At 47.6% G+C, this 17,612-nt stretch overlaps 2 protein-coding genes across 2 annotated transcripts; both read right to left on the minus strand.

Annotated features, from left to right (window-relative positions):
• Window positions 1–8,774: 8,774 nt before the first annotated feature.
• Window positions 8,775–8,993, minus strand: N7471_013534 (uncharacterized protein; the record flags this gene model as incomplete). Its single annotated transcript, XM_057286253.1, has 1 exon — window positions 8,775–8,993. The coding sequence occupies one exon, from the start codon at window positions 8,991–8,993 to the stop codon at window positions 8,775–8,777; it is 219 nt and encodes a 72-aa protein (XP_057129578.1).
• Window positions 8,994–15,573: 6,580 nt separating this feature from the next.
• On the minus strand, window positions 15,574–17,416 carry N7471_013535 (cytochrome P450; the record flags this gene model as incomplete). The annotated part of the gene is made up of 5 exons (XM_057286254.1): window positions 15,574–15,762; window positions 15,818–16,067; window positions 16,120–16,287; window positions 16,346–16,491; window positions 16,550–17,416. 5 exons carry the CDS (start codon window positions 17,414–17,416, stop codon window positions 15,574–15,576), a joined length of 1,620 nt encoding a protein of 539 aa, XP_057129579.1.
• Between the last annotated feature and the right edge of the window lie 196 nt (window positions 17,417–17,612).

Here is a 17,612-nt window from a genome sequence, read left to right on the forward strand (position 1 = left end):
ATCCAGGAATCTGATCGGCCGTGGGAATGGTAAGGTTATGCAGAGGGAAGTAGTGGAGCAGCCATTTTCTGCAGGACCGGAACGTTGCCGGTGAGGCATTGCGGAGGACAGAAGCCCAAAGAAAGGAAATGATAGACCGCTACTTTAGGAGAAACTGAAGAGGGACGAAGGAAGAAAGGGCCAGGCCACTAGCTGCAATTCAAGAACAAGCCTTGCATGCGTGGGTTGCAAGCTATCTTGAGGATCTCCAAACAAGCGTGACGCGACGTGACTGCAGCCAATTGCGACCTCTGGAAAGGGCGGGGAGTTGCAGCCTGAAACACAGGGTGTTATGCCACATGTGGATTGTCGTAATCTGCTTATTAAACAATAATGACTAACTAGCGTATTTCACATGCCAGTGGGCCACACAAGCGAGTGGGCCACGTCAAAACACCATAGTAAATGCGATATTTTACAACCTCATATATCAACAACGGTAGTCTATGTGGAATTTTCCCTATAGCTTACTGCTTTTTAGGTGATATCTGGCCTCTCTAAGGACTTTGAAAATTTTTACCACTTCATGATTGAGATATATATATTTTTGGCTTTGAGCAACGTAATTTTCAATAATCGGGTCGTCGAACCCAGCCACCGCTAAGCAATTCAACATTTCGCACGGCGTCTTGAGAGGCCGCATCAACGGTCGCCAGCCTCGAAACAAGCGCACCGCGGCCAATAAAGCACTACACACAGAGCAAGAGAAGGCCTTAGTTCTATGGATCGATACCTTAGACCAGGCCTATTCTCCGCCGTCAGCGGCACAAATTCAGCATGCTGCATTGCAAATTATCCGACGTCATGACCCCGCGCGGACACTCGGAAAGAATTGGGCCTACGATTTTATCGCTCGTCTACCACCACGCTTTGAACATCTTAATCAAAAACCAATGGAGAAAGAACGGTTTCAGGCCGCAGATCCTGGTTATGTTGTCACTTGGTACGATCGTCTACAAATTACGCTCAAAAACTACAACATTAGCCCGAGAAATCTATATAATTTCGACGAAACCGGGTTTCGAATTGGCGAAGGGAAGGCTCAAAAGGTTGTTTCAGCCCGGGGCAATTCATATAATAGTACCGGTGGTCAAGCCGAATCGCTTACCGGTATTGAATGTGTCTCAGCTACGGGTTGGGTTATGCCGCCATGGTTTTTGGTGAAGGGACAATTCCATATGGAAAGTTGGTTTATCGACACCAATTTACCAGACAACTACACGATTTGTCCAACCCCAAATGGCTGGACTGATGAAATCATTAGTTTTGCATAGCTCCAGGTGTTCGATGAATTTACATCATTGCGTATTAAAAAGGGGGAATATCGTCTTCTTTTAATGGATAATCATGGTTCACATTTGACCTATGATTTCATTGAATTTTGTTGGACAAAACGCATTATTCCTTACTGCTTTATTCCACATATAACACATGGTTGCCAACCTCTCGATGATACACCGTTCTCGGTCTTAAAGCATTACTATAAACAATATAACAACGAGACTACTTTTTGGGGTGGTGATACGAAACATAAAGCCAATTTCTTCGCGGGTATTCATGATGTGCGCACACGATCATTAACTGAGCGGACAATTCGACACGGGTTTCGAGAAACTGGGATTTGGCCAGTTGATTCAAACAAAGGCCTTGTAAAATTAAACTTAGTGGACAACGATCTCCCCGACATACCAGGGTTTATAGTTCATGATATTATGTCTGGAACTACACCACCCCCACTATCAAGTTCACTACCAAATTCACCACCTACGACCGTTCAAAAACTCCGAAAAGCGAGCACTAAGGTCGTGAAGCATATACAAAACGATGCTACAATATCTCCGAAGGTGCGGGATAGCCTTACTCGGATTCTAGCAGGTGGACTCGCTCTTGCCGAGGTCGGTGCTCAATTCGCGGAGGACAATGTGCGTATTCTCCGGCGGAAGAAGCAGGCCAATTCTGCTAAAACAAAGCGTAGGCTTCCTGAACTAGGCCCTCGTTTAGTAAAGGACTGTAAAAAGCATATATCCGACCGCGCCGACCGAGAAAGGCTGCAAATGTTCAACCGGTCCAAAAAAGCATGGCGGGAAGCAGCTATTTTGAAAGCAATTGAGGACGGCGACATTGAAAATTCAGGAGAAATTCAGGTCGAAGCAGGTGCAGAAATGGCCCGGGAATGGATAGATGACCTTTATTACATTGATTTAGAAGGCGAAGCTATTTAAATTCAATGAATTCATGGTTGGAATTGAAGAATTTGTAATTAGGCCCGGGTTGTAATTAGGCCCGGGTTGTAATTAGGCCCGGGAACCCTGACACCGCCAGGTGGCTGGGTTCGACGACCCGATTACCGTGATAATGCAGCTTTCCGATTTCTTGAAACCGATACATAGTGTTCAAAAGTCTTATCGATGGCTATCAAATGACGATGAAATCAGATAACAACGTGGTTGCTGAGATATAAGGTTGTAAAATATCGCATTTGCTATGGTGTTTTGACGTGGCCCACTGGCTTGTGAAATACGTTAATTAGTGGATCACACAAGCGAGTGGATCATCCCAAAACACGTAGTAAATGCGATAAATTACAACTTGATATCTCAACAACGATAGTCTATATGGAGATTTCCTTATAGCTTAATGCTTTTTAGGTGATATCTAGCGTCTTTAGGGAGTTTGGGGAAAGTTTGTGACTTCATGATTGTGATATATATATTTCTAGTTTTTAGCAACGTAATTTTCGGTATTCTTGGAAATGATGATATTATAGCCTTCTACTTTCTTTGAAATTGATAAATGGTGCCAATGAGTCTTATCAATAACTATCGACAAATAAGGAGATTAAGTAAAAACATGGTTGTTGAGATATAAATCTAGAATTTATCGCATTTACTCTGTGTTTTGGGGGTGATCCACTCGCTTGTGTGATTCACTAATTAACGTATTTCACAAGCGAGCCGCCCACCCCAAAACACCATAGTAAATGCGATAGATTACAACATGATATCTCAACAACATTGGTCTATAGGGACTTCTCCTTATAGCTTCCTGCTTTCTAGGCGATACATAGCCTCTTAATGGAGTTTAAAGAAAGTTTATGACTCTATGATTGCGATATATATATTGTTAGTTTTTAGCAACGTAAATTTCAGTAATTTTTGAAATGATGATATTATAGCCTCCTACTGCCTTTCAGATTGATATATAACGTATTTCACAAGCGAGTGGCCACTACAAGCGAGTGGCCACCCCAACCAAATATATTAATTTCAAATGCATATACCTCAACCAAAACTCCATTAAATTAAATACACTAAATTCATCTATCTAGCTGGGCATCTATTGATCTTATGCCCTATTTCTCCACAACCACTGCACTTTGGTGGCGCCCGTGTACGTGGTTGTAAAGCCGGCGAAGGGCTTCTTCGTGGAGGGGAGGGAGGTGCTTTATCTGCTTCCACCGGCTCAGTAATCAATTGAGAAGCTTCTTGAACTGTGAGCCCTGCTTCAGCTGGTATCTGCTGTCGGGATCGAGTACGCTTTTGCTTCTGCTTCTCGTTGGCGGCGCGTAATTCCTTGTTTTCTTTCGCGAGTAAGATAGCACCTTGCATTGTAAGACGGAAGCCTTTTACAAGCTGGTTTAATGCACGATCTGACGGGGCTAGGTGGGCTTCGAGATCTTGTACGAAGTAAAGCTTTGATTGATGAAGCCTGCCGACGTAGTTCTTTCTCTGTAGCTGGCGTTTTTGGTGTAAAATTTCGACTTGATTCACTACCCCGGCTGGGAGGGGGGGGTAGGCGTTCGAAGCCGGATATTGAGCCTTGAAATCACTTGATCTGGTGCAAATGGCACTAAACCGGTAGCTCGGAAGCTGCTTTTAACTGTCTTTGCTTTAAAAGCTTCAATTCGTGCCTTTAGGTATGCTTCAAGAAAGTCAAGTTTCTCAATATGGTTGATCCCGTTCCGCATCTTCGTTTCAACCGCCCGACTATAAGACTGTTTTAAGACCGCAAAACAGCCGATATCGAGAGGTTGTAAAAGATGGGATAAATGAGCAGGCATACAAATTGGTATCACCTTATTTTGCTCGCAAATTTTATCAAATTTCGGCGTTAAATGACTTCTATATCCGTCAAGTATCAAAAGCCGATACCCCCCTTCGTACGTGAAGAAGTAGTAGGAATAAAGAGCTTTTAAGCTAGCGAAGTCCAATTTCATCCGAAGTCCAACCATTAGGACTCACTTTAAAACGCCAATCGTTAGGAAGGCCGGTAAACTAGGATTTAAGGAAGACCTTTCCTTTAAAAATCACACACGGAGGAAGCACCCAGCCAGAAGCATTCGTACATTCAATCACCGTCACCCACTCTCGATTTCTAGGTTGTTTAAGTGCTCTCCGCCCGGAGTATTCACTCCTCGTAATAACCCTCGTAGGTGTCGTTAATCCCAAAGCAAAACCAGTCTCGTCAAAGTTATAAACGTCATCGGGGTCGATTCCAAATTGAAGGATCGTTTTTTGAACCAAATCAAACCACTCCCTAATGATTTTCGGGTCTTCACATTTCGCGCGCTCGTAGTTATACCGTTTCGAGAATCGGGAGGAGAGAAGAGGGTGCCTTTTAACAAAATTCGTAACCCAATTTTCGCCGACCGAAGTAACCGGGGTGGTTCCACGTTGTTGAAGAAGAAGATTGGCCATCTCTCGAACCATAGAAGGCCGGGGCGCTGATCCACGAGAATCAATAGAGAGTATCCATTTTTGAAGTGATTCCTCTTCAGTTGCAGTCAATTTATGTGAATTGGCGCGAGAAATCGCGCGGTGTTGCATTCCATTAATTCGGTTGCGGAGAGTTGTACGCGGGACGTTAAAGGTACGCGCAGCAAGAGAAATAGAGCTGATATCTCCATTGTTAAAAGCCTGGATAGCTAACAAAAGCCTACCCTCTTGCTCTATTGAATTTCTAGAGGATTGAGAGCGAATTGGTGGCATGGTGGGTGGTTGAAGAAGCAGGGTTTAAATTAACTGACGCGTTTTGGTTGGGGTGGCCACTCGCTTGTGAAATACGTTACAAGCTATTTGCTAGAGATATCAATCTAGCGGTCGAATTGGGTAGATGGAGAGGATGTGTCGGGCTTAAAGAGAGTATACTTTCTACGGGAAGGTTTATGCAGGACAGAAGACATAGCTTCTAGAACGTTCTAAAGACCAGATAGAGAAAGCAGCAGCTTCCCAGTCGAATGAGGACCAATGAATCTCTTGCGAGGGCAACTAAACCGCGGATCGGATCTCGCTGCAAAAAGTCTGGGTGATATTCCAAATACCTCGTCTGCCACAACCGACCTCCCAAGCAACAAGGACCTGTTCCATCCGTACTCTGACGGCCCGTCAAGACTAGGATTGTGGATCGTGTCTGGACCCTTGCAAATCCTTCGAATCTCTTCTCCAGGCCACAAATAGAACCTCCTTGATCTACTGTCCCGTGGGTCGTCGCTGGGATCTGCATCGCAGAACCGTACCTGCGTCTGTCTAAATTCACGCGCGGTGTTTGATTGGTCCGTTGGGTGCTATTTGTATCTAGGGTCTCATCAGTGTGATAGTAGCGTTGCAATCTGGCGAGGGGGTGGCGATCACGAGTACCTAGCTCGTGAGCCATGGTAGGTGAAATGACTGACTTAGTTGTCCTGGAAACTGGGCTCGGGTTCCTATTCTGGGCTTTCCAACAAGGTCTAGACTTTTTGATTCTCCGTCAAAGAATACAACCAATACCCTGGATTTGGGAGTATGTTCATAGTGTCTGTACCGACAGGTAGGAGAAGTATTAGTAGAGGCAAGATCAGTTGGTTGCGAGCAACACAGAAAAGTAACGTTAGCGCGAGGCTAGGCAAAGAGGATTGTAGAGGCATCATTGGGAGGCACGTCTTATGGCCAACCACGGGTACAATCGAATGTGACTTGTCTGCCACAAAATCTCCAACCCATTATTGCGGCATCTGTTGAAGCACTTCAACCCTCATGAAAGAGACGGTGGCCGTGGCTAGTGACCATGGTCAAAACGGGCAGAGTAGTCTGCCACCGCGTTGAGCGATTTAATTGCAAATTCAATGATATGTAGGAAACATATTTTTGCGGCGTTACTTTCTTCTCAACAGGTGATGAAGTGGTTCACCATACTCAACGCACGATTTTGAGAGAATTAAGCCCACAACGAGACTTGAGTGTGTAGGCCATAAAGTCTCCAAACACGAATTCAACGTATTTTAAATCGCTTCAACGCCTACCAACGAGACAGTGATTCTCGCTACCGACTGCGCAAGTGGTTCCTTGGTCGAGACGTAGCCGAAAAAATATAAAAGGAGCCGGATTCCCAACCCAAAAAAATCAGGACTTCGGTCCTCACACTCCGATGTGTCATGGTGTCCCTCTTTTGCCTGCTTAGAGCCGCAGCAGACATGCCCCTTATCCCCTCCGAAAGCAATCATATGAATGCTGATTAGGGGTAGAAATTTTAGCATATGTTGTCATAATCAAAGAATTCGCATAGCAGGATGGCTCTGAGTAAAGTTGTGCAGACATCCAACCCACCTTCACAAAGGATCTGCTTGAACAGTGATGCCAAATGTCGTCAAAGCGCAGTGTCTGACAAATAATTGATGCTCAAGAACAGTCGACGTAGGGGACGCGGAAAATTCGGCCATTTCTTTGAGAAAACCGCTTGCACGCGATATGTCAGAAGACGATTTCAGTGAGAGATACATGCGCTCGGCTTGACTAACCTGCAGATGCAGTGACATCCAGGGTAAATGGTCTTTGCACACGTTGCTCTGGCTTGGATAGAAAAAAGCGTGCTTAGGCATCAGATCCAGCCAGCGTATATCCAAAGACACCACAACATTTCAGACAGTGCCCTTGATGCAGCGTCGTACATGTCCGGTTGATTCATTTTCGCTCGTTCGTTTCCGTTTGTTAGTTCCACCCGCTGGAATACGTCGACCGGCTCAGCAACGCGGAGTCGGATCAGGTGAGACTATCGGACGGTATTTCTTTGCTCGTGGCTCTATAGTTGACTGGGCTATGACTCGGGACCCTACCGTCTCCTTTTATCGGTTCATACCTGATATAGCCAATGTTAATCTATAGGCTCGAAATAATGGGGCCCCCGCCTCACCTTCTCCTTGCACGCAGACTTAGACTCACAGCCTGCTCGTCTGCGAAAGTAAGACTCGTCCGCCATGAGCCAGACTGAAACATGAGCTCATCCCGGTGTCTGTCGAGCTGCCAGGCTTGAAACGACGCGAGATACGAACCGAGGACAACGAAGACCACCCATTGGACACCAGGAATTTGATCCATATGGAGGCTATTCCTTCACGGTGTTTCAATGCCGAGACACATAGCACACGACCTGGTGCACAAAGTCGACTGAGAGAGAAGGGCCGAGGTAGACGATCCGAACCTTACATTGACTCATCATCGATGACACCAGCAGTCAAATGGGACGGATAGACAGCATGCAATCGCATCGGTATAGGGAAGCTCGAGCAGACATGGCTTTTGCTCGCTTCGCATTCGACTCGAACGACGGAAATATGAGTGGACCTTCTGTTGTATGATCCGAGTCAGCAAGGCTTGAACCAGTTGGAGGAGGTGTTATAGCTTACTCGTTCATAGAGTTTGCAGAGGGCACGCTGTGTACGCTTGAGACGAGACGATCAGTGAACTTTGTGGTCATATGAACTTGCCAAATAGATCACTTACAATCCTCTTCGGCAAGGCAATGCAGCACCATTCATGCCATGTTGTATTTTGGTTCGTCGCACTCTCCGGCAGTTGCTCCAAAAAGGCCGGGCTGTGGCGCAACGCGCATTCTCTCGGGCGGCATAGGCCGTGACAACCTCACCAGGCACAAGCAATCATATATTCGTAATGGATGAATGTTTCGCAATGCGGACGGCCAGAGACTCCGCCATTCATGGAGTGAAGGCGGTGAGGGCGAAGACGCGATGGAGCACGCGTCGTACTGCTGCCCCTGGTCTTATCTCCGATCCGGCGATAGGACTCCCAACGGGGTTGTTTCACGGTGGCGATGGGCTGCCCTCATGTACAGCGGCACGAAAATCAGCAATTGTGTTGATTGTGTTGATGTTCTGGAGCACAAGAAATTGCACAAATAACTGATGTAGCGCAGCGGAGGATGCGGTAAGTCACTCACATTATAAGGAAGAATGGACGTCTCAAGCTTCCATGCAGCGAAGCTCGCATTCGGATGTTCGCACCCGCTATTGGCCCGCTCCTCTGGTTTATATTCTTCATCTAGGGTATGTTGCGTGGTTTGCAGCGTCGGGGCCAAGAATAGTGTGTAGGCCATGGCTTTGTATTTGGCACTAACGGGGTGCTGTATCCGCGGGCCCTCTGGTGCGATGTCAATCGTTCACTGTCAATCATTAGCTTGCAGATCGGGGAGACAATCCATGACTCACATTTTCTGGTAGCCAAGTCTTGGGACAAAGAGACGGCAAAGAGCTGTTGTCCTTGCGCTCGTGCATTTGTTCGAATGTACTCGGTTCTATTGAAATCGCATCATCTTCAGGATCAGTGAGACAGGCCAGGCTAAGATTCACATACCTGCGACGCTTTGCGGTTGAGGTTTTGCGGGGCCACATGGGCCATGATTTCGTTCTGAGAGAGGTCATTGGGCCCGTCTCCTGCACCGGACTTTTGCATGGCAAAGCCCTCTTGTCAGGAACTTTCGGCCGGGTTGGCTGGTGAAGGGGGAGCGACGGTGTGATCGGCAGCTGCCCAAGGTGACTTGAATTGAAAGGTGTCCTGAGGTCCAGGGGTGGCGGGAACTAGGGCATCTTTTGTGTCGAACGGGTTGAAAGGACCGCGAGAAGGAAGAGGCAAAATCTGGGGAAGAGGAGGCAGTCGGCGCTCTTCGCCCACATCGGAGGCTCCCATGCTGGTGGTTGATTTGAAAGAACTTGAACTATGTTAGGACCATTTGATATTCAAAGCATCATAGCAAGGTGACTCACGGAAGAGAGCAGCGGCGAGAGTTCTCGTTATTCAAGCTGGCCATCTCTTCATACATTGCTGTTGACATACCTGCGACGCGGATATTCGCCTATCTCTTGGGAGCACACACAGTGGCTGTACAGTAGATCAGCTAGTCGACTGCTGTGGCGGAGGCATCTGCGCATAGACACCTTGACCAGCTAATCCAAAGCTCGTATCTTTAACCGGCTGATGTGAATGGCAGTGCATCTGGTGGGAATCACACCTATATCTCTCACAGGCACTGTCTGGCTTGTAATCCCCGATGTATCCTATCAATGTCAGTACAGTGGAAATTCGGTTCTGGGTCAAAGGGGAGAACTTATCAGGTGACTCAGACACAAGCCTGCTCGACTTTGCAGAGTCAGGTGAATGAATTGTAGAACGAATTGCCGGGGGTAGAGGACGTATTTATAGACTTTTCGGCTCCTTCTGTTGCGTAAGTGCTCTGCTTGGTAGAACGCGTTGAGGACACCTCTCTTGTTTGAGACCTGTTGAAACCCGTGGCTTCTCTTTACAGCGACTATTTGCACCGACAGTTTGATGCCCCCAGATGCTCAGCGAGAGAGACGACCAATAGTGGTCTTGAGAAAAAGGGATGCTGAGTCGGTCAAGAAACGTTGGCTGACTGTTGAACCCTTCGCGGCTCTCTAAAATTGAGGCACTGGATGCTATTCAATCCGCAATGACAGGCTCATGTTTCTTGTTCATGTTCTAATCACCTCGTCTGCGAGCGACTCAACGTTGAATCACCGGAAAGCGCCTACAATTTCATCCCTAGAAATCATGGACTTTTTTTCCTAGCCTCACTTTAGTGTTGTGTTGGTTGTGTTGAGCTGTGGGTCTGTCCGTCTAGACTGCGGAAAGCGAGGTCACAGTAGGATGTGCGGGGGCTCGACCCGTCAACCCGTTGAAGCTTGGCCCAACGTTGTCAACACTCAATTTTCGAACTTGTGACCATGAAGTAAGTTTTTTTTCGCTTTCTTTTTTGACCTTCTTTTTTAGGTTACTGTAAGTTTTATAATGTTCCGTTTGTCGACTTTCTAAGTCTTTCAACGAAAGTGGAAAGAGGTGTCCGATTGAAGTATATATCTCCTCGATGAGCGCTCATATCTGACCCTCAACATCGTGAGGCTTGATCAGATTTCCCTGACCGACTCGTTGATCACTATCCTTTAATCGAGTTGACTGTCAACAGCCCGCTGAAAAGTAAAACAACTCCAGTCAGAATTTGACTGCTTCGGTTGACCGTTGTGGTGATTGTAAAACCCAGCCCATAAACACCGGCGTCTGCATATTCTATAAGAGACACCAAGGATCGATGGAAATGGTATTGTCCAGAGCCGTGACTTTCTCCTGCGGATAGGATGGATGCACAAATCAGCTCGAAAGACCAGGAAATTGGAGGAGATCAGCCGCCCAGTGAATTGCCAACCCTTAGCGAGAAAGACAAATCACAGGAAAGTTCCGACCATGTCCCATTGGTATGTATGACGATTCGGCTTCAAATGCTTTTGCTGACCATTGCAGCCCTCCCCTTCGCAGCAGGAAGCAGAAACAAGACACACCCTGGCGACCGAGCCATTTCAACCGATCTTGCAGGTTCTATCAGACCTCGAGCGCGACGATCCCAAGTTCGCTTTTCCAGCAGCTCGACTTGTTGGACTCTATCGACGCCTATGGGAGTCGTGCGTGTCCAAGCACATCGATGGCCAGAAGCTGGAGCAGGACAACCTTACTTTGAAGGAGGCTGGTACGCACCTGAGAAAAGAGAGAGATGGTCTTCAGGTTCGCCATAACAAACAGCTATCCCGGCTGCGCTTTTTCGAATAGGGACTAGAATCATCTCGGGAACGACTGACCAGCGTACTCGATGACTAGAACCACCCTTCGAGACTCAATCTGACAGGGTTACCGGACAGCGCAAAAGGAGGGTGAGGGATTGTTTATTCGGGGTATCCTTCCTATTGTGTAGAAGCAGAAATATTACAATGACGTTGTAATTGAAGGAGAACTATAGCATGAACAGCAGCTTATATTCCATCTGTCTGCGAACAACCCCCCATGTTCTAGACCGGTCTCACTTGTAACCACCCAATATATTATGCACAAAAACTGCGGATTCAGGGACAGTGTCCTCGGTAGCGTACCTAGCGGAGAAAGTGTCGATTGACTCGAGTATTGTAGACGTTCCATACGAGGCCACAGGGGCAGTCGGAAGCTAGTGCCTATTGAACCAAAACCATGCCGGGAGATGGTGTCTAGCAACTAGCCACGTATCCGACAGAGATTCCCTAGGGCCGTTTCAAACCGGGGAAAGAAGAACAGATGCTCTCCTATACTCTCGCCAAATTTCCGGTCAAATTAGACTAGTCGAAACTCTATCCATTACATTTCTTTAGGGGAAGCGAATGCTGGCATGTAGAGGAACATGTCGCTGGCCTAAGTATACATGGACAGAGGATCTAGACCCGTCCACTTGAAGGCCGACAGCTTGTCAAAAGTGGGGTGGAAAAGGCATTTGATTAAGACCTTGAAGACTCATATCCTGCAGGCTCACCCTCATTCGAGAGAATCTGCCGAGGATAATAGGAGTCGGTGGCGAGACAGGGAGGTGGTGTCGGTATGCCAGAGCACTCTTGCCAGATGGCGTGAAGGTCAAGATCCAAATCACAGTCTACCAATTTTAGCACAAAACAACCATTGAAACAACGGGTACAGACCATTCTTGTTCGATTCGTGCATTTTTGTTCAAGACTCGCCGTCGGAGGCTGGTGGTAAAATATAGAAGTGTAAAAAATAGCAATTTGACGAGGGTTGGGAGGGAGAGAATGCCGCAGGCTGAGCAGGAATTTTATTTATCTTGATAACGCAAGTTCGTGGCAAATTAGGAGGACTTGATGACCAGATGCTAACTTCTCGAAAATCAAGCGTCGAATGTATCAACAGCCGTGAAATGTTTACACCCCGTCACCAAACCCAACGGAACTTCACCGGCTGTTGTATGCGCCTCTAAAAAGAGGGGTGATATCTAGGACAGAAGGCAAATAGATAGCATAACTATCCAAATGTCGTTCTTGCCCACAAGCGCTCGACAACGCCGAGACCTCATCACGGCCCATCAGCATGATAGGCTTGAGGATCGCTCGCTTGCAAGGCTGAAACGACGCCGTTACAAAGTGCTTGAACTGCTCGCTTTTGATCCCGCAACATCAATGCTTGCCCATCGCAAATCTGCAAAAGGATATTGCTGTCACTTGCTAGCCACTCATTTGACTCTTGAAGCTGTCGCTGCTCTTCCTTGAGTCGTATCTTCTCGGCAGATTTGACGATGTAGCATTCCCACAGGCAAAAGTACCAGTCGAGCAATTCGAGGGCCAGTTTAGCGAGCGTGTCATTGTAGTGTAGAAGCTTCATGAACTCCGCTGTAAGGGAACCGGGTGTGCGCACTGGAATCTATGCAGTATTAGTGATCTCCTTCGTTTGCTATTGAAGAGGGCCTGACCAACCTCAGCTTCGATGGCTGCACTATCTGAAGATTGCTGTGGGTGGCTTTGCAACTTGTTCTCATCTTCTGGGCCGTGGGAAACCCGGCACTGTCTCTTAGCTGGCCGGTCACATGGGCAAGGCGAAGTGGGATGGTCCATCGTGGCCTTCGGGGAATGAAATGCAAGAGACATGGTACAGAAGAGTCTTTTATAGCCCGGCAGTCACACTGAGGCTGCTGTCATTGCCACCCATGACCGTCCCGACCTGAGTTCGACCACCTTCAAAAGAGTCAGTGAACGGGTACCTCAACTATTGACGCTCGATCTCACCTGCTGCTCACCCCAAGTTACTCAATTTAATGTGAGAATGGGCAACAGACGAAGCCTTGAGATAAGACTTGTAGAAAATACCTTTTAATGGTAGTTTGCAAGTGTATCTTTGATGCATTGAATGCTATACAATAAGTAGAAATCGTTGGGGTTTTACTGTAAAATTTCGGAGCGTGGAGATGCAGATAATCGATTCCGAGTGTTGATATCAGCTGACACTGAAAATAGCCATTCTCGCATTGCATCATAAGAGGTGTAGATGACGCTAGCTTTACAAACTACCAAACTTCCTCGGAGACCGCTTCAACAACGTTTGAGGAGTGTTGTCGTCTTCCATTCTGCTTCGAATGGCCCTCTTGATGCAACCGTCCCTTGCTATATCCAGGGATCTCTTTAAATTGAAGTATTTGAGTCCGGGATTTGCCACAAGTGCATCAACAATCGAGAAATGTCCACCCTTGACCGCCAACATCAATGGATCCTCAAACCATCGATTTCTAATGTTGACGTCAATTCGATCATGGCGTAGTAGTGCCTGGACCATCTCCAAGTCACCGCCACGGGCAGCAATGCAGAGAGCAGTGTCGTGGGCCGCGATCGTGCTCTCATTGATGTGCAGACGTGCGCCATGCTGCACTAATAGTCTTACTACATCGAGATGGCCATATGCAACCGCTCGACAAATCGGCGGATCTACTAAAACCCTTCCATTAATCTCCACGCCCTCCATGCCCAACAGACAAGCAACCGTGTTCATGCGTCCGTGATATGCGGCAACGGAAATTGGAGAGTGGCCTGCAACGCAGAGATTCGGGTCGATCCTTGGCACTGCAAGCAGCTGTCGTAGTATCACGGTATCCAGTCTGGTCGCGGCGTGGTGTAGAGATGTGGACGGCGTCTCAAATCTCCCACGGCCTCCAACAAAATTAACGTTAATGTCTTTCTCGGCCAACAGCCTTTCGGTTATCTCGTCGCATGACGAGTAAGTAGACATCCAAAGTGGCGTATTTCCATCTTTGTCTGTGCAGTTCACGTTGACACGGGAGTGACTTAGGAGCAAATTGACCATTTCCAGTCGTTTGCTTTGAATGGCGAGATGGAGCGGCGTATAGCCTTTCCGGTTCTGAATGTCTAAATCCAGACCCCTTTGTCCGAGAAGCCGTTTGACAGCATCTACCGACCCATGCTGAAGCCCTCACGCATGAAAACGTATCGGCTGCAGGATATCACTGTGGGGTGCGATTGTATACACAGGCACAATCCAGCCACGCTCACGCAGCTGGTGTGTCACGGCAAATCCATCATACACACGTTCGGTTTTCGGGAGAAGACGGAAGGCAACCAGCGGCGGACCACGGCCATTGGTCCGACTCTGGATGATCATGCCCATCTTCTGGAGATCTGATGCCATTAGTCACTGACGTGGGTGAGGTTGTTCATAATCTAGCGGTAGTCGTGCTTACTCGGGCGGATCAGCACTGACAGTTATGGCCAATAAAATGAGTAGCACCCTTGGAAAATCTCTCAAAAGGTGATGCGTTGTGTATCTTGATCTGGATTTTGTTCTAGATTGTTATATCCGTAACATGCGTATGAGAATATGCGTCGATCGAGTCGATGGATTCCGCTTGTCTCTATGGCTTTTTCTTGGGTTACTACTCTCAGCTACGGACTGGTGGATCCGTGCTTTTCCATAGGAGAAATTCAGAGTAACGCTGGCCTGCTCAGCCTTTAGGTAGTTGATGTTGAACACCAATTTATAGGGCAGATACTCCGGAGCGCGCCAGATGGCCTATCTAACACCAGGGTAGACATGACTGTACTTCGGAGACATATATTAAAATCACCCTTGTCCAAACAGAAATCCCACCCCAGGTCGTGCTAGATGAATGGGGCGACAAAGCTACCACGGGCCGCTTCGACGTGGATAGGGCAGCCAAGTGTACGTTCGACCAGCTGGTCGTTGATCGCCTTGACAGCGCTGGTCGGCAATCAAAGTACACATCAAACATTCGAAGAAGCACGAGGTTGGGCCGACCCCACCAGGTCAGAAATACAAGGAGCGACGCCGAGCACCACCGAAGGTACCCCTCGCGTGCAAGGAAGCATTGCAGTGATTCAACTGCATTGATGCCGGATTCTATTGATCGCCGACTCCGTAACCTCGGTAATGCCTAAATCCGCCCCACTGTATTATTTCCTAGTGGCAAGACGGACATGATCCTTGGGTGGCAATTTTTCTGCTGCGACTGCGAATGGCGGTCAGTACTACAATGTTGTTAGGGCGGGAGGTTGTATATCTCTGCGAAGGTCTTTATGTAGATACCGAACCTATATTCAGCGAGCTGAGGATCGGTGGCGTCGATTACATGATATGCTCTTTTGGTGAAATAGAAGCCCGTGCAAAGACCTGCTAGAGCTTACGTAGAAATTTGGGATTTCTCTTCAATGAGTATACTAGTTTCGGTCACTATTGAACTAAAAGTATCCCTGGCTTCATTTAAGCCATCGTAACTGATGGCTAATATCCTACCAAACTGACCACATCATCTTTGTTCACAAAGAAAAACATAGCATCGAGGAATTTTTCCGAGGCTCGCTCAGGTAGCCCCATTGAAAGCCGGGCCGCTTTTTCCCGGTGCATAGTATACATTTTATCGACCACTTCACTTCGCCCGCGACCGAAGACGGCACTTCAAGCCATGCTGCTTGGCAAACCAGAATGTCTCTACGCGCCACCCGGGGGTATCAGAAGCCCATTCAAGCTCAAAGTGTCGGATGATCTGCGGAACCAATTTGCCCATCTCCATAATCGAGATATTCTTTCCAATGCATGTTCGAGACCCATACCCGAACTATAGTTATTGTTAGTCTATGGGAAAACCGGAGGCACACGAAACAAAAACTCACTGTCATTAAATGACGATCCATCAGTTTAGTATGCTCATCGTCAGATTCTGTCCATCGCTCCGGTCGGAAAGCACCCGCGTCCCCTCCAAATATGTTGGTGTCGTGGTGCATCACTGTCGCGTTCATTCCGACGATGGTCCCTGCATCGAGATGTACACCACAAAGGGTGGTTCCGCCCTTTGGAACTACTCTCTCCAAAGGGAATTGCACTCCGGGGTGACAGCGCATCGCTTCTTTTACCACGGCTTGTCTGGAAATCGTCAGAATGGGAGTGGGAAATCGGAAACAAAATCACAGCTTACAAATAAGGGAGCTCAAGGCATTCGGCATAAGTAATGTAATCAGACAGCTTGCCTGCCTGATCCGCATCGTCAATTTCTCTCTGGAGCTTTCGATATACTGGTACGTTTTTGATTAGGAAGTAGATAATCGCTCGAAGCGACACCCCAGTCGTGTCACTCCCTGCAAGTCTGACAAGGCAGTATTGTAAGCAATACTGCATGACACGAAAGAGATAAAGAGTCTTACAGATTGTTGCTCAGGTGATTGATCATATCTCGATTTGGCATAGGCTTGCCTTTCGCTTCTTCTCCTCGCAGCCAAGCAAGAAAGTCCGGACGATCACCGTGATCCACCGGCTTGCGATCATAGTCATCGATACATTGCTGGGTAAACTGCGAGATTGTCAGAACAACCAATTCAACAAAGGTTTAGAAGTAACAATAAACTCACCCGCACAATCAACCGTAGAGGATCACGAACTTCTACAAACGGCTGCGCAGACAGGAACTTCGCAACCCATCGGTTCCCCATGAGCCAGTGATGCAGAGCAGGTACCTGGCTGACAATGCCAGCATACTTAAGCCCGTTGTCTAGAGCCCCAATCATACCTTCAATATCTTTTCGCTTTTCCATAAAACCAAACCGGCGCTGGAACGTGATTGCCCCGATGACATCAAAGGCATACCACTGCAGCCATACACCCAGATCCACACATTGACCTTCCAAGTCTCGCATCGCATCGATAAATATCCTCGTGCACTCATCCGCAAATGGCTCAAAGGATTTGATTGATGACATGGAAAACTTCTGCGCAACCGGTCGGCGCAATGCCTGGTGCTCAACCGGGTCACGAACAGAGAACATGCTAGGCATTGTCTCACCTTTGTAAGACGGGCTGAATGTATCGTAGAATGGGGACTGGAAAGAAAAGTTAGATCGGACGTTGATTGGTTGAGTGGTCTTTACCTTTAGGAATTTGCTGCTAATGCCGTATATAATAGGTAGAGCCCTTGGATCCGCGAGATTCACAGTCCTTGGACCCGTCCGAACGATTTGGCCATATTTTCTGTGAAGTCTCAAATAAAAATCCGGCGCATCCCCTTTGGCGATCTTCCATGGGCGATAGAAAGGCGAGAACCGTGCGATGATGGGACCGGGGATGGACCTCAGGCCTGGTCTAAGAGAGGTGACGACGGATGAAATAACTGTGTATAATAGAAGAAATACAACAACAAGCAATGTCCAGCTTTGGAAACGGCTGGAGAACGGTAAAGAATCTCCCATAATGTCTGAAGCTTGACTATGAAGAGAGGCCATGTTGTTTGCGCGTGTTGCACCGTTTCACGCAATTGGCATGGTCATGTACAAGCTTCTTTTATCCCAAGCGCGATATCTCTCTACTGTGGACTCCAAAAGTCTAACCCCGCACTCCAAGGTGGCGTCTTAGGAAGGTCCCGCTGGCTTACACAAGGAGCTGTCATATTTGCGGGACCTATGTTGAGTGGGGATCATA

The sequence above is a fragment of the Penicillium samsonianum genome, assembly GCF_028829775.1.
Source record: "Penicillium samsonianum strain IBT 33392 chromosome Unknown utg000009l_segment0_segment0, whole genome shotgun sequence".
Taxonomy (NCBI): domain Eukaryota; kingdom Fungi; phylum Ascomycota; class Eurotiomycetes; order Eurotiales; family Aspergillaceae; genus Penicillium; species Penicillium samsonianum.